General features: G+C 39.7%; 2 protein-coding genes and 1 non-coding gene across 4 annotated transcripts; 2 read left to right on the top strand and 1 right to left on the bottom strand.

Moving 5' to 3' along the window:
* Positions 1-12,782: 12,782 nt before the first annotated feature.
* cldn1 (claudin 1) lies at positions 12,783-16,558 on the bottom strand. Its single transcript, XM_077503185.1, has 4 exons — positions 16,174-16,558; positions 14,775-14,939; positions 13,655-13,739; positions 12,783-13,562 (listed from the first exon to the last, which is right to left on the bottom strand). The coding sequence occupies exons 1-4, from the start codon at positions 16,394-16,396 to the stop codon at positions 13,403-13,405; spliced, it is 633 nt and encodes a 210-aa protein (XP_077359311.1). The 5' UTR covers positions 16,397-16,558; the 3' UTR covers positions 12,783-13,402.
* Positions 16,559-16,694: 136 nt separating this feature from the next.
* Positions 16,695-16,766, top strand: trnam-cau (transfer RNA methionine (anticodon CAU)). Its single transcript has one exon. It is a non-coding gene; the product is annotated as a tRNA-Met (tRNA).
* An 820-nt stretch (positions 16,767-17,586) lies between these two features.
* On the top strand, positions 17,587-21,834 carry LOC144005170 (uncharacterized). Of its 2 annotated transcripts, XM_077503164.1 has the most exons (3): positions 17,587-17,602; positions 17,910-17,971; positions 20,146-21,834. In XM_077503164.1, the coding sequence occupies exon 3, from the start codon at positions 20,152-20,154 to the stop codon at positions 21,718-21,720; it is 1,569 nt and encodes a 522-aa protein (XP_077359290.1). In that variant the 5' UTR covers positions 17,587-17,602; positions 17,910-17,971; positions 20,146-20,151; the 3' UTR covers positions 21,721-21,834. The 2 variants fall into 2 exon arrangements, with proteins under 2 accessions (XP_077359290.1, XP_077359299.1); XM_077503173.1 differs by lacking the exons at positions 17,587-17,602; positions 17,910-17,971 and adding an exon at positions 18,376-18,452.
* The last annotated feature ends 4,998 nt before the right edge of the window (positions 21,835-26,832 follow it).

Below are 26,832 nucleotides of genomic sequence, written 5' to 3'. Positions count from 1 at the left end.
TTTTTAGATAACATGTTATCTAACTGTATTTTTATATTCTGTAGTTCTATCCATATTTGATTATTTGGGTTTAATGCATATTCATCCGTTAGTTGTTTAATTTTATCTTCCAGGTATTTTTCTAATTTTTGATCCTGTTTCTTTTTATAAGTTGAATATGATATAATTTTCCCTCTAATTACCGCTTTCCCTGCTTCCCAGAGAAGAGATGGAGATATATTTGGAGAGTCATTTATTTCCAAAAAATCTGCCCACTCCCTTCTAATAATTTTATCAAACTCTACGTCTTTCAGTAATGAGATGTTAAAACGCCATATCGGGGGAAGTTTAAAGGTAGAGTCAATTTGTAGAGTGAGAGAGACTGGTGCATGATCACTTATAATTATAGAATGTATTTTTATAGCAGTTTTATCAACAATAGAATTATTTGTAAGGAAAAAATCAATTCTTGAGAATGATCGGTGCACCGCAGAGAAGAAAGTAAATTCCTTCTTAGTTGGGTTTTGAAGTCTCCAGCCATCGCTGAGGCCAAAATCCTCCATATATTCATCTATTACTTTAGCGGATCGTAATCGCCTTGTATATATCATATTATTAGAACGATCTATTAACGGGTTTAAGACCGTGTTAAAATCACCTCCAATAATAATAGTAGAATTTGTTGCTAAATCGAGTAACCGAGAGAAAAATTCATGGAAAAAATCCGGGTCATCATTATTTGGGGCATATAAATTACCAATTGTATATACTTTATTAAATATAGTTACCTGGATAATAATATATCGGCCCTCTCAATCTGTTACTATATTATTTAGAGTAAAGAATAAATTCTTATGTATAAGTATAGAGACACCTCTTTGTCTACTATTATAGGAGGCAGAGTAAACTTGACTAAAATTTTTATCTATAAATAATTTTTCTTCTGATTTTTGTTTCTTGTAGGAGACAAATATCTGCCTTAAATTTTGAGAGATGGTCTAAAAATGTTATTCTTTTTGCCTGGGAGCGAGCGCCACACACATTCCAGGAGACCAGAACTAATTTCTGCATACAAGCAATATAGACTCAGTCTTATATATACATCTATATAAGCTGCTTATTAATATTAACATATTGTAGGATAGCAAAAGAGTAATTAGGCAATTTATATAATTTATATAAAGAGAGAAATAGCAAGTAGATAAGTATAATAGTGAAGAAACGAGGGGGGAAGTGAGTGTGAAGGAAATCTGTGGGGGATTCAAAATAACAATACACCAGTAAATAGTGACCTAAGCGAGATTATTATTTTTATTATTATTATTATTTTTATTTTTTTAAGAATATATTTTTATATTATTATTATTATTATCATCATTATTATTATTATTATAGCCTATACATGATATAAATTCATATTCTCAGTTTCGTAACCCATTATCCATACATATACATATATATATATACATATATACACATATACATACACATACGTCAAATAATCACACAATACTCGGCTCTACCAATTATCAGTTAGAACAGCCAAGGGGTCGAGGTTGGGTTTCGGAATAGCTGGCCGTCGATATATAATTTATCAACGACCATCGAAGTCCGTTTACCCTCCTGTCTATTTTGTTTCATTATAGGAAACAGTACTTTTCGCCGCTCGTTTATCTCTCTTGGGAATTGATCATTCATCCCGAAAGATGTCCCTTTGAGCTCCCGTCCTTTACTTTTTACCAATTCTTTATGTTTAAAATGTTCGAACTTAGCAATAATAGGACGGGGCTTATTGCCCTTACGAGCTCCGAGCCGGTGTACACGGTGAAAAGAGATATTATTTACCGTCTCCTGAGGGATCTTTTGCGATAATGTCATAAATTTTTTTATCTCGCCCTCTGGATTATCTGGGGTATTTTCGGATATACCTGAAAACATTCGATTTTCCCGCATACTACGGGATGAACATCTAAGACCGTTTCCTTTAGCATTTTATTTTCCTTTTTAATCGTCTCCAACTCGGCTGTGACAGCGACGAGAGAGGAGCGTAGCTCGGAATTATCTCGTTGGAGATCGCTTACCTGTTGGCTAACGAAATCCAAACTTGCCTTTAATTCTTTGACGTCCTCGCGGATAAGACAGAGGACGTCAAGTTTTTTATTTATGGAATCCAGCATACTCACCGATACGTCGGCGGTTACTAAATCGTCCGTGTCTGTTGACGAGTCATTTTTCCTTTTTTTCGAAGGATTATCACGACTAGCGGCCAGATCATCCATCGCGCAGCTATAAAAATAATCGTCAATAAAGCGTTCGAGGTCGTCCACACTGGATAATATTTCCGATCTTTCTTAGAAAAGAAAAAAAAACGAATTTATCTAATCGTTAAATTCGGGTTTAATTAGAAATATAAAGCTAATTCTATTTTAGCAGCAGGACGCCGCCATGTTAGATTTTCCCAGTCTCGCTACCGGTCTCGCGATAGTCACAGCATCTCGCGATAGTGAGAATCACAGCCGCCGCAATAAATCGACTTCTAATGTTTTTTAATTTAATTTCGCGCTATTACCTGACGCAGCGCATTCTTAGTGAATATGCCCCATAGTGTTATATTGACTCCGGTTCGAGTCCAGGCTCCTGCCATTCCTGGGTGGAGTTTGCATGTTCTCGACGTGCCTGCGTGGGTCTTCTCCGGGTACTCCGGTCTCCTCCCACATTCCAAAGACATGCATGGCAGGTTAATTGGGCGCTCCAAATTGTCCCGAGGTGTGCTTGTAAGTGTGGATGGTTGTTCGTCTCTGTGTGCCCTGCGATTGGCTGGCAACGAGTTCAGGGTGTCCCCCGCCTACTGCCCAGAGCCAGCTAAGATAGGCGCCAGCACCCCACGCGACCCTTGTGAGGAATAAGCGGTCAAGAAAATGGATGGATGGATGGATGAATAGTGTTATATTGTATCGTCTGAATGTGTTGGGCAGTGTTGTGCCACTTTATGTGCAAAAGTGCAAAAGTGCTAGCTTGGATAACATGCTGGTTTGCGCAAACTTACGCATCACACATGGATGACTAAACCTAACAACAACACCAAGATTACACCAGATGGCGCTAAAATAATACTTTAAATGCTTTAGCTTGCTCACACTAACGTTGACAAGATGGGATTTTCAGCAAATTATTAGCCAATATTCTAACTTGTGACTGTTGTACCAAAAATGTGGTGTTTCACTTTGTCAATTACTTCATTCAAGTGTGAATGTGTGGCAGGCATAGCCAGTCAATTTGGGATTGGAGCTAAATCGCCTCAGTTAACTAAATGTCTTTCGGTAGTAGACTTAATTGTACTGTTTTTGTGGGGGGGGGGGGGGGGGGGTTCTAAGAATATTTGTCTAATTGTCAAATAGTTGCTAAAAGATGATGCAGTCTTTTTTTTGTGTGTGTTGAGATAGATCGTGGTGCGATCTGCTGGTGATGTCTTGGGAGCAGTATTATTATAGTTTGGGAATTTTTCATTTTAGTTTTAATTTCGTTTTGAGTTTTGTTTTTTAAATTTAGTTAGTTTTTGTTATGTTCTGGATTTGAATCCCAAACGCAGACACAAATAAGAGTTTTAACACTATTCGCATAACATCAAAAGCCGTGGAACTAACTTGACTGGACCAGAAACAATGAGAAGACATTGAGGAAGAGAGAAGCAGGTGGCCAGGTGGACAGAGGAATAATCCGACAAAACACACACTTCTCAGTTAGGCTTATATAGACAGTGAATCCAACAGATTGGCTGGGGCTAGACATGTGGGTAACAGGACTGACATGGAATTATCTGATTGGCTGTTGACCAGATTAAGACATTAAAGATTCTTGACATCACATAGCTCCTGACATCACATATCTTAAGACCAGTCGACACTAAACACATCAGCTCAAAACAGACACTTGACTTCACGGTCATGACCCAAACATAACGCTTGCATGACCCAAACTTAACCCTGGCATGACCCAGTCATGACAGTTTTAATTAGTTTTCAGTGGGGTTCCGTTCAGTTTTTATTAGTTTTAGTTATTTGATAGATGCTTAGGTTTAGTCTACTTTTAGTTAGTTTCAGTATTAGTTTTATTTTATTTATTTTAAGTGTATTACTTGTGCGCAATATTTAGAAAACACCATGGGAGCGACATCATCTGAAGGTGTTTTTCTATTGGCTGCTGCTAGATTACGTTGCTTCTGTGTGACACACTTTCAAACATCCTTATTCCGGGGCTCCAGGTGGAGGAGTGGAACTGTCACTTGCCTTTGGTGCTGGTTGGCGTGGGTTCAATTCTCCACCTGGGAGACCATGTGTGGCTTACATAATGTTAGCTTGCGTGTGTGTGTGTGTGTGTGTGTGTGTGTCTGTGTGTGTGTGTGTGTGTGGGGGGGGGGGGGTGCGCGCGTGTGTGTGTGGGCGGGGTGTGTGAGTGAGTGATTAAATCCTTATTCCGGTTAATATAAAAATAAATCTACTTAAAATCATCCCCAAAGGCTCATGCATGAATTTAATTACCAAAGACTAAAACAAAATACGTTTTTGCTGTTGTTCTGGTTAGTTTTGTAAATATAAAATTTAGTTTCGGTTTTTCTTTTTTTAAAAAGCATATCTATTTTTATTTATTTCGTTAACGAAATTGTTTTGGGAATTTTAGTTCGTTTTTTCGTTAGTTTTAGTTAACTAAAATAATCTTGCTTGGGAGAAAGTGGGGGTGGCACAGTTGTTGAGTCGTTAGCACGTCCGCCTCACAGTACTGAGAACGTAAGATCGAATCCGGGCTTCGGACTTCCTGGGTAGAGTTTGCATGTTCTCCCCGTGCCTGTGTGGGTCTTCTCCGGGTACTCCTCCCACATTCCAAAGACATGCTTGACAGGTCCATTGGGTGCTCCAAATTGTCCCTCGGTGTGCTTGTGGGGGTGTGTGTATGGTTGTTTGTCTCTGTGTGCCCTGCGATTGGCTGGCAACCAGTTCAGGGTGTACCTCGCCTACTTGCCCATAGCGAGCTGGGATAGGCTCCAGGCCCCTAGGCCCCTATTTAAGGTAAGCACCACAGAACAGTATTAATACAACTAGAATATGTTAAATTTAGTCTCTCGGACTTGTTTGGTTATGTAAATATAATGACTGTAATCACGTTTTATTAAGGTTTTATTAAGGTTGTTTTTGTTATGGTTTGGGGTTTGGTTTTGCTACTTTTGTTGGGTTTTTGAGTTTGTCATGTTTGTTTCTGCTTTTTTTTTTTCAGCCCTCCTGACTGGCCCCGCCGGGCCCTCCTCGTCGGGCGTCAAGGACGCCCTCCTGACCGGCCCCGCTGGGACTCTTTTGTCTGGCGTCTCGGACGCCCTCCTGCACGGCGGGCCCTAGTCGTCGGGCTTCGCAGACGCCCTCCTGAACGGCCCCGACGGGACTCTCGTCTGGCGTCATGGACGCCCTCCTGGACTGCCTTTGTCTGGGACGGATGGGTGGGCCGTGTTCCCGCCTCCGTGACCCCTTCCGCCCGCCCCGTTTTTGGACTTTGCCTGTTGTTGTTTTTTTTTTGGGACGTCTGGGAGCCGTCCCTTGAGGGGAGGGTACTGTTATGATTTGGGGTTTGGTTTTGCTACTTTTGTTGGGTTTTTGAGTTTGTCATGTTTGTTTCTGCTTTCTGGTTTGTTTCCCCTAGTCTCGTTATTGTTAACCTTGTTCACCTGCGTGTCTTCCCTTCCCAGTCCCAATCAGCTTCCCTTGCCACTTGTGTCTTGCCCAGCTGTGTCTAGTCATTGTCAATTAGTCTGTGTATTTAGTCACCTGTTTTCCGTTCAGTTCTTGTTGGTTCATTGTTGTTGCTGTTGTCGCCTTGCTGCCACTTTGTTTGCCATGTTTCCCTCATGTTTTGGTTATGTTTTGGAGTTAGTTTTTGTTTAATTAAATTACTTATTTTTTGTGCACCTCCGCCTCCCTGCTTCGTTGGCCTCCTGCACCTGGGTCCACCTCCACACCGAACCTGACAGTTTTAGAAATACTAACAGCTAACTCGAGCGGGTTTTAGCTAGCGGTAGCGACCTCGTGGTGCTGCGTCATCCTTACCCCGGGTTTACACCGGTTGCGGTTGCGGTTGCGGTTGCGGTGCGGTTGCGGTGCGTTCCGGCGACGCAAGCAATTAGATTCCATTCATTCGAATGGTGCAGTTTACACCGCTTGCGGGTACGTTGCGTCTCGACTGCGTCTCAGCTGCGGCGTGCCGCAGCCCTTTCGCAAGGATAGCCTATTTTCTATTTTTGCTGGACGCCGCAGCGGTAGGCCTCCGGCAAATGGCAAGCTAGCACAAAACACATCGAGCGGGACAGGAAGACCGACGCAGTTTCAAAATAAATTTCCGGTTACCTTTCAAGATAAAACACTCGCCAGATCCTATTTCGCAAGCATGCTAGCAAAACGTGATGTGGGCGTAGACGGGCCTGGAGTTAACGTGCGAGGTGCTCATTCACGCTTTAGACACCAGCGAACATGGACGAGGAGAGGTTTATATTGGAGGTAGAAAGCCACAAAATAAAAGTCCACATCTCTTTCTGCTTCTCTGTTGAGCACAGACTTTCTGTGTGTTTGTCGTTGTTTTTAATGCCACATGATCGCGCGCGGTCACGCGAGACACGGCGGGAAGTGGTCGGCGTCTGAGCTGCCGGACCGCAGCTGTGCGGAGCCGGTGTGGATTGGCCAAAAAATTGACGCGTCGGAGCACACAGTCAAGACGCACCGCAGCCGCACCGCAACCGCAACCGGTGTAAACCCGGGGTTAGAACTCACGAGTATTACTTTTGTGCAAGTCATGTGTTTTGAATACTTAGAATGTGAAAGCGTTGTGACAGCAAGTACCAGGTAATGTTGGAGGTACATTTCATCATTTAGATCCATCCATGATCCATCCATCCATTTTCTGAACCGCTTGCTCCTCACAAGGGTCGCGGGGGGTGTTGGAGCCTATCCCAGCTGGCTATGGGCAGCAGGCGGGGTACACCCTAAACTGGTTGCTAGCCATTTGCAGGTCACACAGAGGACAACGATCCGCACACCTAGGGACAATTAACCTGCCATTCATGTCTTTGGAATGTGGGAGGAGACTGGAGAAGACATTATTTAGATCTGATATATTAATTTACACTAGTTGAGATTGAAATACTTGTTACATGTTTATTGGGTAAATTAGTTTTTACTATTTTGATCTCGAGATTGTGAATATTGCACTGTTGTATTGATGTTAACGTGATGTCATGTTATTCAATACAGACAGGTGAAAACAACAGCTGCGTGCTCTCATGAGTTCCGGTTTCTATCCCCTTTTTAAGGGTACTACAAATGTATTATGTTTTATTCTGAACGTGGTTTGCACAGGCAGGAAGGAATGCGTAAGGTTGGTTGAGGAATTTATCATCATTAATTTATAGCACATTTCATACACAGAGCAACTCAATGTGCTTAAAAAACCCAAAAGCACAACACAAAAGGGCATTTACAAACATTTAAAGGCGAAGCGAAAAGAAAAAACTAGCCTATTAAAATGACTACAAGAATGTACATTGACGATATTTAAACACATTTACAAACAAAGGATTTCAAGACATTTAAATCCAAGGAAAATAAACTGTCCCAAATACTGTTTGTGTCAAATGTCAGACTGCGTCATGGTTTCAGCTTTAACCCGACTATACATGACAAAATTTATTTTCCAAACAACCAATGTCTTCCAAAGCAAAAACCGTCACCATACAACTGTGATATGAACCGGTGGATTTTGTGAACTGTTCTACACTGAGTACCAACAATGTGTGTGCTAGAGATTAACAGATCTGGTTAATTTGACCTCAGAGATTACGCTGCTTTGGGATCACTCTTAGAACCTGACACAGACTGATCACCTCAGTAGCAGTGAGGCTTCAGATATTTTTGGTGCCGATGGAGCCGCTTACGCAAGGATCCCAATTCAATTACAGAGGAAATTAAGTTAACTGCTGTGTAGTATTTTAATCAAAGGCTCATCCTTTACAAAATGTTATATAACTTCATTTTAGTCTAATGAAAGTACTTTAAAGTTCTGTATCTTGTATCTTGATAAATTGTAGCTAGCTCAAATGTCAAAAATTAGATATGACTTTAATTATTTATCCGTTCATTTTTAATAATTTTGATGATTACAACTTACAGCCAACATTGAACATCTCAAGTGATTGGAATATCAAAAAAATAAAACAACCACATGCTTTATAACATCAAATTTATGGAAGGCTCTCTTCTTCTTCAGGAGACCAGAGGAATGATCAAAGGAAAGAAAGATGAAACAAAGTGAAATCCAACATTAACCAGTTACCACTTAACGCCCACAGAGTTACAAAACCAGAATCTTTCACCAACACTAGAAACCTCTAAATTACAAGAGATTAGGGAGACGTCAAGAGACCAGAGGAAAGACTCAAGGAAGGAAGGAAGGAAGGAAGGATCGATGAAGCAGAGATCCACAAACACCGACCTCCACTGATTCGACCAGTGGGTGGAGCAAGTTCTGTTTGAATTTCAGTAGATGCTGCTGTTGTGGATCTGGCATGCGTGACACCCTCCGCCAAATACGGGAGCCGTCAAATTAGGCCCGACAAGGCAAGCATAACCCCCCAAGGCGCGGCAGCACCAGAGCACAACCCCCCGGGAATTAGCCTTCTGAAAAAGTGTTTTGCAATGTTTTTAATCAATCTATGTAATATGAGTTGTACTTTTTGTTAACATTAAAATACCAAAATGAATTAACTATCCATCCATTTTCTTAACCATTTACTTCTCACAAGGGTCGCAGGGGTGCTGGAGCCTATCCCAGCTGGCTTCGGGCAGTAGGCAGTGTACACCCTGAACTGGTTGCCAGCCAATTTCAGGGCAATGGAGTAACTATGATATTCAAAATTATTGAGACACACCTGTATTCGTCCCACTGTGATATACTGTTATGTTGCTGCGTGCAGGGATTTGTCTCAATAATCCAGTCCAAGACCTTCATTGCTTCACTGTTTAAGAATATGAATATGTGACCTTTTACCTGAGCGGCAATCCAATTAGGTTGCTTTTATTTTTTTATTTTTATAGCTACAGTACTGCATGTGTTGTTATATTTTGTACTGATACTGTATAATGTGTCGCCTGGTTTCCTGTCATTTCTGGTTTGTGTATGAGGGATGAGGGATGGAAATTAGTTCATGCAGCTATACTGCAGTGGAAAGCACAATTTCCACCAGTTTAATGTCATAATGATTTGCAATATATTATATCATCATTGAAAAATGAGTGCATTAAACAAATAGGACTGGTGCACCAATGAACTAACATAATAATCCAGTTATTCTTCCTACCTTTGCTTTAGGCTACTTAAAAGCTCTGACAAATCATCACATAAATTTGACATTCTAGAATGAAGTCTTTATTTCCCATTCATTTTTTTAAAGAACAAAAGGCACATTACACAGGAAAATCGTCCTAATTTTCAGAGTATAAAAGGCGTAATATTACGAGAATTTTTTTTTTAATCCATTTGTTGCCTCAGGCTTTGACTTTAATATCATAAACAGTAATAAAGAAATAACTAAAACTGAATTTACAGCAATATAACTTGGAAAAATGCATCTTTATTATTATAAGATATGACTTTTCATTGAGAAAAGAAAATATTTTTTTTTTTATCTTGTCAAGATTGCAACTTGTTTTCCTGAAAAGAAATACATTATTCTTATAACATTTCAACTTTTTTGCTCAGGGAAAAAAGAAATTTATCATAATATTATGAACTCGCCCATGCCCCACCTCCCCACAAAACAACAACAAGTAGGCAACTCTTTAATTCCAATAATATTATGTGGGTACACGTGGTAATAATGTTAATTGGCATTAGGATTATTAAAGTGGTCCTTGGAAAATGTCGCCCCTGTACTGCAATCGATTCCTAACAGGCTGTCATCCAAGATGTGTCATCTGCTGCCCTCTAGAGAAAGTTGTCTATCATTACAATTTGGGGGGGGGGGGGGGGGGGGATGTCACTGAATGTCGACTACTTTATATTCAAAATAGGGCAATAATGGCATTATCACCAAGTTTGGGGAATCCAGGTTCAGAAAGTAAAAAAAAAAAAAACTGAAATAGTTTGACTTTATCCACAGGTGCTTCTGATCAACAGGTAGAGACGAGCTTGTTGCCCTACCAATTGCATAGAAGCACCTATGGCTAAAGTCAGTCCTGGCAGGGTTTTTACTTTTTGGACCTGATTATCACTGTTCTTGATTGATGTGTTGAGTTTCAAAACGAGTAATACCGAGGACTATTAGAGCCACACAGAAAAGAAAAAAATAACTACACTAGCTAATCAGTACTTTTCAGGGGTACTTGCGTGTTAGTGTTTAATCACTTGGTTATTGTGGAGCTTACTTCAGTTACACCTTCTCCGCTAAGAACCCCAAAACAGCTCAGTGGACTAGTGGTTTAGTGTCTGTCCTAAGACTGGAAGGATGTGAGTTCAATACCCAGCTGGGTCACAGAGACTATAAAAATGACTCAGTGTTATGTCTTGGAATTGTGGGGTTAAATAATCTTTGAGCTCAACCCCCTGCTGCTGCTCACCACTCCCTCAGTGGATGGGTCAAATGTGGAGAATGATGTGCATGACAATCAGTTGTCCTTTTCACTTTTTCCATGGACAGAGTTGGGGAATCCTTGCCCAGAAAGTAAAACCCTGCCACAGTTTGGCTCTAGTCACAGGTGCTGCTAGGTAATTAGATTAAAATTAAGATTGTCTCCACCTGTTGAGTAGAAGCTCCTGGGTCTTAAGGGTTTTAACTTCTGGACCTGGATTCCCCAAACTCGCATATGAATAATGAAACATTGATATATGTAGGTCTGTGACATTTCCACACTCACATGAATGGATAACAGATTTAGGATAAATACTGACACCAAAAAAAAAAAAAAAAAAAGCAACAGCATCCATTGGCACGATGAACAAAGAGTGCAACGTAGACCTTGAATAACTAAAAGGGGGAAAAAAATAGTAAATTAAGATATAAAGTCGTACTTATATAGGAATAAAGTCATACACTACAGAGAAAAATAAATGTATTTCACAGAAAATAAGGGAAAACATAGAATCTGCATATTTTCCAGGGGGGGGGGGAAAGTCATGGCGGCACGGTGGACAAGTGGTTAGCACGTCCGCCTCCCAGTTCTGAGGACTCCGGTTCGAGTCCAGGCTCCGGCCTTCCTGGGTGGAGTTTGCATGTTCTCCCCGTGCCCGCGTGGGTCTTCTCCGGGTACTCCGGTCTCCTCCCACATTCCAAAGACATGCATGGCAGGTTAACTGGGCGCTCCGAATTGTCCCTAGGTGTGATTGTGCGCGTGGATGGTTGTTCGTCTCTCCGTGCCCTGCGATTGGCTGGCAACCAGTCCAGGGTGTCCCCCGCCTACTTCCCAGAGCCAGCTGAGATAGGCGCCAGCAACCCCCGCGACCCTTGTGAGGAATAAGCGGTCAAGAAAATGGATAGATGGATGGAAAAAAAGTCATACTAGTTTCATTCATCTCAATAAATATGAAAATAGCAAAAAAACAAACAAACAAAAAAGCTTATTAATTTTAGTATTTTAATTCATTAAATTCAAAGGAAAATTGTTCAGTAGTCCTATAAATAATCATTTGTTTCCTGTTTTATTCACATTTGTTATAGAATAAAACATTGTGAAATATGCTTAGTAAATCCATGCAATATATGAGCCTCACAATTCAAACTGAACTGAAACAAAGGTAATTGTACACAATACTTTTTTTTCTTGTTTTTAAATTGACACGTGTGTATTACAAAAAAATCAGTAAACAAACACATCAGAAAATACTTTTCAGAAGGCCAATTCTTATCTAATTTAATTAATATTTCTGGTGGAATAAGTTAATTATTGTTTTAATTGTTGAAATTGATTAATTTTACTTTTTCATTAGTTTCCAATTATACGCATAATTCTTAAAATTAGGCTACAGTTAAAAATAATCCGTCTATGTAATATTTCTCTGCGTATCGTGAATATATAAACATCCATCCATCCATTTTCTTGACCGCTTATTCCTCACAAGGGTCGCGGGGGGTGCTGGAGCCTATCTCATCCATATGGAAAATTTAGGCTATATAAAGAAATAATCACTTTTTGAACTACTAAAACTAAAATAACGTTTTTCGTTGTCCATAGTAACAGACCAGTTCAATTCAAAACGTGAAGCTCGTCGTCTCATACCGATTCCGTCAAGTTACGTGTATCCACTCCAGTCAGTCGAAGTCTAACCAGAAGGGGGCGTTCTAAGCAATGTAATCAACCATTAGAACTCCTGGCTAGAAGTGGAACATTTTCCTCTATGAAAAGTGTCTTGCTGTGCTTACGTGTGGGACTGTGTGTAAAAGAAGCAAGAGGTTTTCGGCAACTTCTGGTGAAAAAAAACAAAAACTCAGAGTTTTAATTTTTTCTAAGGGTGGGATCATGTGGCCTCTGTCACAGATGAGTTCTGCTGTGAACAGGCGTGCTTGGACAGGAATGAATGAACTGAGGTATGCCTGTCAGGTGCCCTTCCTCTTTTACTCTGACTTTTTCTGCCCCAGAGGCTTCACATTACTGCAGTAACTGCTGCTGCATTTGACTCAAAGGAAACATGAGAAAGCTCATTGAGATGCTCACTTTTTGAAGGATGCATGAGAGAAAGTGTTCCTTCACATTTCATCCTGTCATGGAGGTGGAAAACTAATACTTTATATTTTATTGTTGACAACACCTTGACTGAAAAAAAATCCATTGGGGATGGTGTCTAGTGATGGTAGAAGGAGAAAGAAAGAAAGAAAGAAAGAAAGAAAGAAAGAAAGAAAGAAAGAAAGAAAGAAAGAAAGAAAGAAAGAAAGAAAGAAAGAAAGAAAGAAAGAGATGAATGAATTCAGTATAAGTCTTATTATTACCATACCGAAATTCTCACTTTGATACAATACTTGCATAAAGTACCTTGACACTTGACACAATCATGTGTAACATTTAATAGTTCCTCCTGTCATTAAAGGGTCACTGGCAATTTCAAATGCACAAAAAAATATTACTTGTAGTCTATCACAAGTAAATTAGTAAACAATAATAATCCAAAGGTAAAACAGGGTCTATATTTATTGATTTAAACCAACATGTGCATTCAACTATTTGTAGTCAGTATATATGACATTGAAAAATGTTAAAAATATATGTTCTTATGTTTGGGCTCTCTACTATTAAAAAATAAAAAATAAAAAATAAAAAGCACAAATCATTATATGTATAACAAAGCCAATATCCTGTACATCCTGCACAACGAATGCATAACCTGTTCTGTTTCGAAAGTCAGTCTACACGTAGTCTTTGCCCGAGTTGCTGGCCGGGTTGGTTCGTGGGTAGCGGGGAGCCCCCGAGCCCTTTTTGGGGCAGTTGCAGCACAGGAAGCCTCCGCCAATTATGATGAGGATCGCAGCTCCCCATCCCACAAAGAGGGCACTTCCAAATTCATACCTGCCGTTATGTCACATACGATTAACATTGCAGCATCACACATGAAAGAGACTAAAGCAGAAACACAGCCTTGGAAATTGTCGCGAGATCACCTTGAATTGGTCGGTGTGAACGGGTTGTAAAAGTCTTGGGCTATTCTGTGAGCATACCAAGATGTTCCCACCAGGGCAAGGAGTCCTGGAAAAGCAAGTGAAACACAATATAGCTTCACTTATTTATTTATTTATTTATTTTTCTATTTTTCTATTAATCCATTTATTTATTTTTATTAATCTGTTGCATCATTGATATTAATTTTCTGTGGTGCACATTCCTCCGGCTGTTCCTGTTTTATAAGCCCCCCAAAATGTCAAGATCAATAAAGATCTCAACCATGGCTGACGTTTGCGGTGATGTCATCTGTGGAGGTTGAAAAAGTCATGAGCTTACTTTGGCAAAGGAAGTAGTTGAAAGTACAGGTTACTGACCACCAGACGTCCCATAACATTAGACTTGCTATTTCCATACATTTTATTTGTGTCTATAGCATCAGGTCCATTTTTAAATGTCTTTACCTGAGACATTAAAAGTCCTTCATCAAAAACTTGATATGCAAAATTACAATAATAAAGTACATCGTTCAATTTTTAGTCACCTTTCTAAATGCTGATTATTGTCACAACAAACAATGTAAGAAAACATAAAATTGTACCATAAATGAGCAACAATGAGCAACTAATAAACGTACGGAAGCATAGAGCTGCCAATGTGGAGTAAACATTTTTGGCTGGCGAATATGTTCAAACATACTTACAAATACGTTCGAACATACTCGCAAATATGTTCGGACATACTTGCAAATATGTTCGAACGTATTGAAATATGTTCAAACATGTTGAAATATGTTAGAACATAGTAGCAAATATGTTCGAACATACTTGCAAATACGTTCGAACATAGTCGCAAATAAGTTCGAACATACAAATACGTTCGAGCATACTCTCAAATACATTAGAATATATTTGCGAGTATGTTCGAACGTATTTGTGAGTATGTTCGAATGTACTCGCCAGCCAAAAATGTTTACGCCACATTGGCAGCTCTATGCTTCCGTATAAACGTGCTGAATTTTTTTAAAAGTACTGTAATTGTAAAGTGTAAATGTAAGAAAATAAAACAGATTTGCTACATTCCCGACCGCCAATCAAAAAGCGTATATTTAAACCAAATCACCTGCTATAATCAAGATGATTCCACTCGTTAATGCCACTTTGTCTTTCTGCTCCGGCTGGTCTGCCAAACATGTGGTGCACTTAATGCCCACCATTGCCACCAGGAGGGCAATCAAGCAGAGAAAGACGGCCGTCAACATCAGCCCTCGTGTGCCCAAAACAATGGCTGGGGAGACAAACACACAGCACAAGTGTTAAGCGTTAGCTTGTTGCCCACACACCATTGATAGTTTGTGAGTAGTACTGCACTTTCTTGACTGAAAAAACAAATAGATTACGCAATAGTACTTATGTTCACCTAAATTCTGTCACTGACATGTTACTAATAATGTCTTTGTATAGATCTGATTACCTTGTCTTTCCTTTCTGGCAAGGCTTTTGTTCGACAACATAATATGGTTTGGTGGAACAGGTTGCTTCTAAATATGCAGAATAGTGTTCAGCGCTCTCTTGTTGTATGCTCCCTTTGTATTTGTTGTTGCTCCATGTTTTGTGCAAATAGGAGTTTGTTTGATGCTTTATGATCACAGTAACATCTATGCTAATTGCGGATGGGTGAGTATTGATACCAGGTATTGGTATCGGGCCGTATTTCAAGGTATCGGGTACTCGCAAGTGAAAAATCCTATACTGGCATATACTATCGGTCTTTCTTTAAAATTATCTGTTACATAATTATTGTATGGGGTGTCGAGCATCTTTAATGCTAATATCAGTTAACCCATATGGCATTTTGCATTATGCATTAACGCTGAGCTCAGTGACTTTTGTTAGACAAAATGAAATAGTTTGGTTGAACATTTTGGTATTTGAATATACAACTTAGCATTCTCGCTAGTTTTACGCGTCAATTTTAACAAGCAGCTTGAAGCAAGCATGCCTAGCCTCTTTTGTGGGAAATGTTGCGACCTCAAAGTGGTGTCATATGACAATCCCCCAAATTATGGACAGCAAGCGTGAGAACAGACAATTAAGAAATATAAATGTGTATAAAGTGTTTGTTTTGTTTTTTTTGTATGGTTTCGCTATACTGCAAGTTTCCATGTATCGTGGGTGGGTCTGGAAAATGATCTCATAGGGTGGTTTCTTTCAACTTCAAGCCTCTATTATTCCGTCTGTTTCTCTTATCCACCCACTTGTTGGGCTTTTTGATGAGGCATGGCTTGGTATTTGACTGACATGTCCCTGCATGCATGCAGACTGCATTTTTTTAAATGCCTCGAGGAAGGTTTCAATAAAAATACAGCCTTTAATAGAACATGATTAAACTCCAAACAAAAAGGCACATATAACGTGAGAATTTTTTATTTTTTTTAGATGATGTAATTAGATCCTATTTGTAAAAGAAAAAATTCCTAAACAACATCAATGGAAATTGATTTCATGTCATGGAACGTTACCTGGTAGCTGGAGAAGTGAATCATACACTTTACACTGAACTTGGCCCGTGCTCTGCGACGCACATGACTTCCAAAGGCCTTCATAAAGCGCCTGAGCTGTAATGATGTTGTCTCCTGCGTAGGATGAAGCCTTCCACTCCACCATGATGGTGGATGCGATCGCACCAATGAAGCCCACGAAGGCCAGCGAGAAGCCAAGAAGTTGAATTCCAGCATTGGCCATCTTTCAAATCAACAGCAATAATACTAATAAAATCAGATCAAATACAGGTGTGAATTAAAAAAATTCCAAAGAGAAAAAAAAACATAAACCAATGCGCCAGATGTTTTAGTGCTGTGACTCTTTCTTTGCCACACACAATTTTTTTTTTCAAACTGTCTTAGGGAGTGACCTGGAGAAAAGGGAGGTGCAATACAGGTGAGAGTTGATGCTACGCCCCCTATTGGGCATAGTTATCTATGCATGCCTTCCTAAAATAATGTGACAGTCCTGAGAATTACAATGACTGCCACAATGTCAGAGCAGAGTGGCGCAGCGGAAGCGTGCTGGGCCCATAACCCAGAGGTCGATGGATCGAAACCATCCTCTGCTACTGTCACTATTTATGGCACCTCATAAGCACTACAACCCCTCATCATCTTATTTACCTCCCACACAAATGTAGCTAAGAGGTGTCCAAAGTCAAACAATGGCCCGCCTCAGAAGGTTATGAGATAATTTGACTGAAATTAAAATTTATATATTGATTTAAAAAAAAAAACTAACACAACTATCACTTTTTTTTTTTAATCTAAAAAATACAAACCTTTAATGAAATGTCACATTGTTTTATCTAAAATTGTAAATATATTCATAAAAATAAAACCCAAAGAAAAAACCTTTTAACTTTAGTCATATTCTTTAAATAGGATGTGACAAAATACTGGCTATTTTCAAATAAATTTAGGTTTTATTGAGTATTTTCAAAAAATAAATAAATCAGAAATTACTCACCAGTTACTTCAACTGAACACCCATCCATCCATCCATTTTCCTGACCGCTTATTCCTCACAAGGGTCGCGAGAGGTGCTGGAGCCTATCTCAGCTGGCTTTGGGCAGTAGGCGGGGGACACCCTGAACTGGTTGCCAGCCAATCGCAGGGCTCACAGAGACGAACAACCATCCACACTCACAAGCACACCAAGGGACAATTCGGAGCACCCAATTAACCTGCCATGCATGTCTTTGGAATTTGGGAGGAGACGAGAGTACCCGGAGAAGACCCACGGAGACCGGAGTACCCGGGGAAGACCCACACAAGCACAGGGAGAACATGCAAACTCCACCCAGGAAGGCCGGAGCCTGGACTCGAACTGGAATCCTCAGAACTGGAACGCAGACGTGCTAACTACTCGGCCACCGTGCCGCCCAACTGAACACCCACTCAAGTAATTATTTTGAAGATTACTTTAAGTTTTAATTGTGTCAAGATATTTCCTTGTTGTATATTTGTTGTATATTTAAAATAAGTCTATTCATCAACATATGTCAATCAAAGATGTTACATAACAGTACTTATCAAGGCTGCAAACGATAACAATTCTTTTTGTTTTTCAATTTCTTAGCTTTATTGGCATAACAAATGTTGTAAAATTGACTTCTTGTTGAGAGCAAAAGAAACTGACAGACAAACTGGCCAGCGACCAAAGGTTTGCTCTTGCCTAATTCCGGCTTGTTGTGCTATTTGTTTTTCAGTCAGCTGGCTGCCGAACCAAGAGGGACTTTCATTTTTATGCTCCAAGATTTCAGCAGAAAAGGTGAGTTGAACGGCGCCATTATTTTTACAAACGTGGTGGGAAGTAACAAATTCCAAATGCTTTCTTACTGCACTTACAGTAAGTAGATTTTTCAAGTAGGCCTATGTGTACATTACTTGAATATTTATTTTTATGATGACATCTTACTCCCTTTGAAAACAGGTACGACTATACCACCACTACTGTACTGTACTTTCTTCTTAGCTATTAGCTATACATGTATTAAATGATTAAATGAAAATGTATTGTACTCATAGGTTAAATACAACTGAACTGCAATGAACAACTGTACAGTACTGATTTTATTTTTATTTTTATTTTTATTTTTTTATGTTTATAAGGTTGACGCTACTCTAACATTATGCACCATTTCAACATTTGACTTAATGATTTCGCGTACCACTAGGGGGAGCGCACACACCAAGAGTGGAACCAGTGAGTGGAACCCACTTTCACGCTTTGGGAATAAGAAACAAAACTGGTACAGTCTGGTATTTTATTACTCTACTGAATTTAGCACGCTACTGATAAGACTGCGAACAACACATTTATAAATGAATGATGAAAAAATATACCAATTGAGGTGTTAAAACATTGGGGGGTGATGAAAAAAATAACCTTTTTCTTTTAATAATAATATTCAAACATGTACAGTTTTATTTAAAAACAAAACTCAAAATTTCCTTTACAAGGTCTTTAAAAAGTTAAATACAACCAAAGTAGACTAAGGAACTGTACTGTACTGAATTGAAAAACATTTAACTCACTGCAACATACAGTATTAGACAGGTTGGACATTTATTTCAATCATTCTTTCAGGTACCTCTAAGGGTATTTGTATGATTTAGAGCCCTATTTTCGTGCCCATTGCAAGTCTAGCGCAATTTAATTGTGCACGTGGTTGGAGTTTCTTTTTAGAACAAGTGCAGGTTGTGGTAGTGAACGCAGCCAACTCCCGCCAAATGAAGCGGCTCCCCTCATTTATACATTTAAATTCATTGTGATCGGCAGGTGCAAAGTACATTTAAAAAGAACTTGAAGATATCTGTAGCACCTCCAAGCAGCCTTGTCGCTTCCGAGAGTGAGACGGTGGGTCCTGTACTTGCTGACGCGCTGTGTTGCGATGTCGGCTTATCAGAAAAAAAAGAGGCACGAGTCTTGAATGCTCTTTGGTGGATTTAATCAGCCTTTTATGATGAATGGTGCAGAATCGCCATACAGGTTAACATGGTTTGCGTCTTTACAGCTGTTCCTACTTACGTCACAGCAAGCCTTACGCTACCCTTTGCGGTACGATACGCCTTGCGTTGCGCTTTGAGTTGCGCCTTGCGGTCAACAAAAAATACGGCTACCCAGCTCGACTCATTAACCCGTACTACCGGGAAACGCGTCTATTTGAAGCTCCCAGCAATCACCACCTGTCATGTGACCAACACACCCACGCATCACCATAGCAACCACACACACACCAGGTGACATATACTATGGCGACTACAATATCCATTTGTGGATGATAGAAAGTTGGTCACTTGGAGACCACCTTTTACCAGAGATTGTGCGGAAATACGACCCGTAAAAAAATCATTTTTACTTTTGTATTTGGGTGCATTTCAGTCAATATTTTTTTTTTTACTTATACTTGCATGAATACTTAAAGAGGAAGTGAACCTTAAACATTTCTAAACAATTACATGTGTGACCTCACTAGTCTAAACATGACGTTCTGATTAATATTACATTAGTTGAATATGAAGTTATGAAGCAAAAGACAGCCGTTTTTATCCACCTAGGGGGCTTGCCAATTGCCCATTTTGCCATTTGCTGTTGACTGAAGATGCCATCATAGTTACTCAGGGCTCAGGCAATGACCAATCACAACTCACGTGTTTTCTGAAACTGTGCTAAGACTGGTTGCTCAAAATCGAGCAACTGTGACATCATTTTCAGCCAATAGCAAGTGGCAAAATGGCTGCCTTCTGACATTGATAAAAACTGCTGGATTTTACTGCTTAACTTATATTCCACTAACAATATTCACCAAAATACCGTATTTATGCTAGTGGGGGGTTGACTTCCCCGTTAAGTTTACTTCCATAAAGAATTTGAAGCACCACTTACAGAGTGTGATTACTTGTGCCACCTGTTTATAAACCTGTGTCCGTATGTTTCTCTAGGGTAAAATGGACAGAGGGCTGCGACCAATGTTGTTCCTGCTGTTGCTTCTGTGTCCGCAAGTGGTCATGTTGTCCCACATCACGTGTCCATACCGATGCCAGTGTTTCACACCAGCCCAAGTGCTGTGTGCTGATGAACATATGTCGTCTGTGCCCAGGAATATATCGCAGGAGGCCAAGGAAATCATCATAATGACTTCAGCCTTGCAGTACTTGTTCCCCACCACCTTTGAGGAGAGTCCCCAACTCAGCAAGCTTATCTTCCTCAACAATCCGCTGCGTAGTATTCATTCGCAGGCTTTTCAAAACCTGTCCGGGCTTGAAGAACTGGAGATCAGTGGGAACCCTTGGCTGGAGCATTTGTTTCTGGGGACTTTTTCCAAGCAGGGAAACTTGACCAAGCTGCAGCTCAACTATAACAGGTTCCAAACTGTTCTTCCGGGGATGTTTAACGCTCTTAAAAATTTAGAGAGCCTGCAGATGAAGGCCAACATCATATCAGATTTACCCACATTATTGTTTCGGAACCTTCCAAATCTGCAGGTGCTGGATTTATCTTTTAACAAAATCCAGAAGGTGGAAAGAGAGACTTTTTCTGGTTTGTCTGGGCTGGAGATTCTTAAAATGAACAATAACCACATCAGCAATATTTCATCTGACACTTTTCAACATGTTGGTCAGCTGATGGAGCTTCACTTGGAGGGCAATAAACTATCCGAACTTGCTGAAGAGATCTTTTCTGTGTTCCCCAAACTGAAGGTGCTGAACCTCCGCGGGAACCGTCTCTTAACTTTCAGCGGCAACGTGTTTGGCCGTGAGGGTTCAAATGTGACACATTTGGACCTGAGAGGAAATAGGCTGATTGAAGTGTCCTCTTTAAGCGTGCTGAAATCCCTGACTGACCTCCTCTTGTCATCCAATCAGCTTTCAAGCCTTCCTGAAGACGTTTTTACAAATATCACCTCTCTCGAGAATCTGGATCTCTCTGAAAACCAGCTCACGGGCTTACCAGGCAGGATCTTCACTGGCCTCAAAAGCATCACAACGATCCACCTCCATAAAAACCAGCTGAGTTGGTTGGATTCCAGATTGTTTCAGGACCAGGAGTTCATTCAGCAACTCTACCTTTCTGACAACCAACTGCAAAATCTCCCCTTGGGCCTCCTGGACCACTTTGCGCTCCCGCACATATTGCGGCTACACGGAAACCCTTGGAAGTGTGACTGCCACATGTGGTATCTACATGATTTACTGCTGAACAACAACCAGGACATCGAGATGCCCAACAGGATGTTGTGTGAGAGTCCTGACTTCCTGCGGAGGCGACCGGTGGCGTCCATCGGCAGGGACGAGCTTCTGTGTCCTTTGCCCAAAGATGAGCCAACCGACTTGAGCAGTTGCACTCTTCGCAAGTCGAGTGACTCGCTGCTCATCGAGTGTAAAGTGGAGAAATGCTCTCCACTGACTGTAAAAGTGCACTTTGTGGAGCACAATGGCAGCATTCAGGAGCGCATTTGGAAACATGACCATTCCCAGTGCAGCAATGGGACAATATCCAAGCCTGCCGTGCCGTAACGTTCCATCAATTTCTTTACAATTTGTTTTCAGATGAGCTTTTGTGAAGAATTGCCAGATGTGCTCGGACCTTCAGTCAATTCTGCAAATAAACAAAGCAACTGATTACCAGCATGTGGGGTTGGATGAACCTTTTTTTTTTTTTCCTTTTTTTGCAAGGTTCAAAGGTTCAGCACCCATCTCGTTGTGATGATGTCATTATTAAAAGGAACATGTTAATAATCCATCAGTATGTGCAGCAGGCATGTGCAGAGGGGGGTGCTATGGATGCCCGGGCACACGCCCTTCTGGCACTGATGCCCATTATTATTATTATTATTATTATTATTATTATTATTATTATTATTATTATTATTATTATTATTATTATTATTATTATTATGACAGATCCTCGAAGATGACGTCATACTACAAGACTAGTGCTGTCAAACGATTACAATTTTTAATCTGATTAATCACACTTTTTAATTTGGATTCATCACGATTAATCAGCTAAATTACTTGTGTATTCGCCTAATATAAAATAAATACAAAATACTGTAATATTTTGACATTAACGCATTCTATTATCTGAATGTCATTTGCAAACATTGGTTAAATGCATGTACGCAATTGCATACATGCGTGTATTGCTCAAAACGTAACAGCATCATATCAATTGGGTGCAATTCAGCAATTATTAATTAATGAAACGCAAGTTACTTTTGTTTTATCTAAAGTCCCACCGGGGTGTTTTTTTCAACTGGAGTCACCCCGCTCATCTTGGAACAACAGGCGTAGGAAATGCCGTGCATTGACCTCATCACTGACCTGCGCAGCCTTCAATGTAACCATCCGCGGTTACGTTCAAGTGCGGTCCAAAAAAATAGTGCGATTAATCTGCGTTAATACGTGATTCATGCGACAATTTTCTGTGATTAATTAATCTATTAACGCTTTAACTTTGACAGCGCTACACACGATCATTTATAGCCTGCTCGCTCGCCGATGCACCTGCGGTCGGTATGTTGATTGCTCAATATTTATTTATGTAGTTTCAGTCACAGGAAACAAAATCCATGGTCATAGAATGCAGAAATCTCAAACAAAACAAATGTCGTTATTTGATAATCTTGTAGATATTATCACAGAGCATACTGCGTGCTAGCCTAGCTTAAATTTAAATGTTGTGACATAAGACAACTGTCGGTATCGGCCTAGCAGCAACTAGGATGAAGTCTGACATTTGGGCACAGTTGTCTCTTAGGACGCGGGGGTCGGGGGGCATGTCCCCCTCAGTTTCATAAAGACCACGATCCTTCCCATCCACTTTCGCCACGGCAAAAAAAAAAAAAAAATCTCTGGAAAAATTGGCGTTCCTCTTCCAGACTTCCACTACTTCAACTACTGATATGTTTATGGTACACATAAAATGAATTTGTAACTCTAGCTCAGAATTTTAATCAACCCTCTTTCTGAAGACTACAACAAAGCAAAGCAGACGTAGAATTGATGCTATTGGACTAATCATGTAAACACTATTTTTTATTTTTATTTTTTTTTTACATGTTTTGTTAAGCCATAAACCCCCCCACCCCCCACCCCCCACCACCACCACCACCCCCCACCACCCCACCCCCAACCACCCCCCGACCCTTGTGAGGACTAAGAGGTCAAGAAAATGGATGGATGTTTTGTTATACTTTTACAAGGGCTGGCAAGCGCTAACATACACGTAGGTCTGGTGTTAGTATCACGAGCAACACTGCTCTTACCATGCTGTACAAAAATTAAGCCATCTGCTCAATGTGAAAAATAGAACAACTTTCAGTACATTTGTAACTTTTTTTTCTTAAAGTAGATCATTCTTGTGGTATGTGATAACTGAATTGAAATATACTTTAAAATGTGGAAATTACAACATGATTCTTGCTTTTATTTTAACCAACAGCTCATTGTTGGGGGTTTGCAGTCAGTGAGGTCCTAATAAGAAACAGGTAGCAGTGTGTTCAGAAATTAGGGGGGCAAAGAAGAACCAAAACAAAACAAAACAATCACAATGTTTTCTCAAAAACAAACAATCTAACTGAGATGTGGCAGTTACCGGTAATTGTTGAGTAGTCCCAATAATAAAAGGTGACATCTATACCTGTCTGCGATTGGCTGGCAACCAGTCTAGGGTGTCCCCCGCCTACTTCCCAGAGCCAGCTGAGATAGGCGCCAGCACCCCCCACAATCCTTGTGAGGAATGAGTGGTCAAGAAAATGGATGGATGGATGTATCTCTACCTGTAGAATACTGTATTATAAAAGGAATTTGCTCTAACCTGAATCAAGCTAAATGTAACCTAAGACACTTTTTATGCTACATGCAGGTAGATAGCGACATGGGTTCGAACCCCAAGTGGACAGTGCAGGCACATTGTCATGTGCCTTTTTTTTTTTTTTTTTTTCTTTGACCACATGCCCCTGATGTACAGTCCCACGCACAGTGGACCAGTGTTTCCCAACATTTATTGAATCAAGGCATATTTATTTATTTATTTATTTAGTTATTATATTGGGAAGAAATGTCCTCCCCAAAAAAGTGTCTACAAAAGTCAATTACATACCTTCTGCCATCTAGTAGAGGAGCATTTGACTAAACGTCACCGACTCACCAGCATTCCAGTATTCAGAGTGAAGAAATATTTTTCAGTCTAATTAAGTTCAATTGGATTCCCCGTTGCACATGGGTGGGAATTGCTGCACTAGACTGCCATCAGATGCCAGTTTTAGAGTTTTGTCCTGTGTGGGCAGCTAATGGGAGGGATAGGTTTGTGAATTGTGAAATGCAAACAGTTCATAATTACCAGAAGCCTTGGTTGTTACAGTGAGAAAGTGTTTGCTTGGGATAGACTCCAAAATGGCACAGCAGAAGGGTATTGACATTTTCAAGTGGGGTTTCTACACAGTTTTTCAGGTTACAGGCTATAAGTCACTCCATCCAAATACACAATTCCCAAACTTTAGAGTGAGAGCCAAAAGCCATGGGAAATAATTAATTTAGTTATTCCAATTCTATTGTCGATAGAGCTTATGGATTTGAATCCTTATTGATGCATTTGTGTGTTGTCTCACTCTTATAGTCCAGTTTTAGCCTACTTGTTGGCTCAATGTTGGCATTAGACATGCTTGCTTACACGATTTTGACTTTGTACCCAGATTCACACCAGATTAGGCTAGGAGCCAGCCAGGGTGGAATCGCTCCCGGGATCAGAAAAGATCTCATTTTTGCCCTTTCTTCAGAAGTGACAGTCTATATTTAGCACCATCTAGTGGAAAAGTGAAAAAGTGATCAAATTTGAACATTGCTTGTTGAGCATTGGTACACTTCTACCAAAATGAATTGGATTTTCATGTAAGATATCACATTTCAAATACATTGATAACACAAATGTGATTAAGAGAAAGAGAAAATCCAGTTGCACACAGTAATTTTGCCTATTTCGATGAGAAAAAAAACATCATGAGAAAGTGATTGAAGCATCTTTTGAAAAGATGATCCGACTGGCCACTTATCATGCCATGAAACTCCCGGGATCAGCCCGGTGCTTCTGAATGCCAAGAGGGTATAAAGGAGCAAGAAGGGAGCGGGGAGGAGACAAGCCTGAACACAACAAGGCACACAGATGGCTACACCTTCAATAAGGCATGCTAACCCAATTCTACAAGCATCAATAAGGGGCAAAGGTCATGGGGTTGATTGGGTCGTCTCTCCAGCGCAATGACATCGCAATTCACATGACAAAAAGAGCCTGGCTGTCTTACTTCCAAGTGTGAAGCGTTGACCCAATAGGACATAATCCTCACTTGACCAAAGATGTGGAGCTGAAGAGGACACTCAACATTCAACATACAACTTTTTTTCAGTTTATTCTGACTTTTGTACTAATATACAGCTTGTGCTATTGGATGGATGGATAGATAGATAGATAGATAGATAGATAGATAGATAGATAGATAGATAGATAGATAGATAGATAGATAGATAGATAGATAGATAGATAGATAGATAGATAGATAGATAGATAGATAGATAGATAGATAGATAGAATTAGTGAAATGTTTTGTATATAGTTCTTTCACACAGGTATAAGTATATCATCAAGCCTGGAATATTTGATGTATTAATTTTCTTAAATTGGTTAATCCAAAAGTTCTTTTTTTTTTTTATTTAGACTTTAAAATTAATTTATCTCATTACATAATTGGTTGGTTTATTTGAGGCAAAAACAATATTGTAAAAATAAATATTATTATTATTGTCATTAGTAATAGCATTATTATACAGCAAAAACATGTTAAAATATGACATAGTGGCCATAGTTTAATTAATTAAAAATACAATTTTAAATTTAATAATAAAATTTAAATACATTTTTATTCACATTGATATGATAAAAATTGTATTACAAAATTAAAATGAACATTTTAAAAATATATTCATAAATACATTACAAAATTGTGTTATTTATATAGATTAATTTCAATTTAAATAAAATTTTATTGAAGTAGTTCATGTACAAGTATTATCAAAAAGTAGATTCATACAAAAATACATGAATGTCAAAAATGTACATAAAAATATTTAAAATATAACTGGTTAATTTACCATAATTGAATTAATTGAATTAATTCATATGAAATTATGTAGGCACACGCGCACATTTTGTTCGCAATGATGATAGAAAGAATAATGATGTACTTTTAAAAAAAGTATATATTTTTCACACCCCTGATTGACACGGTTTAAATACAACTAGAGTTGCTCATGTCAGTTCAGAGTACTATGTCTTAAGCATGTACATTTGTTTGGTGAGAATTCTGCATGATCTATGAAATTACTGAAGAGCCCTGGATGGCTTCGGAGGTCAATAGAGTTATCGTCAACGCCAAATGACCTGTCAGCGGTTGTCATCGGCCGACTTGCGGCAGCAGGTCCTAAGAGTTGTCCTGTGATGCCAGATGAAAAGCAAGTGTTAACCCCCTGGTCAGAACCTGCTCAGTGGGCAGTTAGTGCTCCACACAGCCACTCTTCAAAAGGGATGTGGAAGAAAAGAGGGGAGGACACTTTATCTGGTGAGACAAACAA

This window comes from Festucalex cinctus, chromosome 1 (genome assembly GCF_051991245.1).
Source record: "Festucalex cinctus isolate MCC-2025b chromosome 1, RoL_Fcin_1.0, whole genome shotgun sequence".
Lineage (NCBI taxonomy): Eukaryota > Metazoa > Chordata > Actinopteri > Syngnathiformes > Syngnathidae > Festucalex > Festucalex cinctus.
Note: the sequence above shows the minus strand (reverse complement) of the source record. Positions and strands in the feature narration are given on the sequence as shown.

Excerpts from the sequence above, each read along its gene's own strand:
- cldn1 (XM_077503185.1), bottom strand. The coding sequence starts at position 16,396 with ATGGCCAATGCTGGAATTCAACTTCTTGGCTTCTCGCTGGCCTTCGTG. Across the intron at positions 13,740-14,774 it reads AATCATCTTGATTATAGCAG|GACTCCTTGCCCTGGTGGGA; the intron begins GTGATTTGGTTT and ends TTGCTTTTCCAG. Across the intron at positions 13,563-13,654 it reads TTCACACCGACCAATTCAAG|GTATGAATTTGGAAGTGCCC; the intron begins GTGATCTCGCGA and ends ACATAACGGCAG.
- LOC144005170 (XM_077503164.1), top strand. The coding sequence starts at position 20,152 with ATGGACAGAGGGCTGCGACCAATGTTGTTCCTGCTGTTGCTTCTGTGT.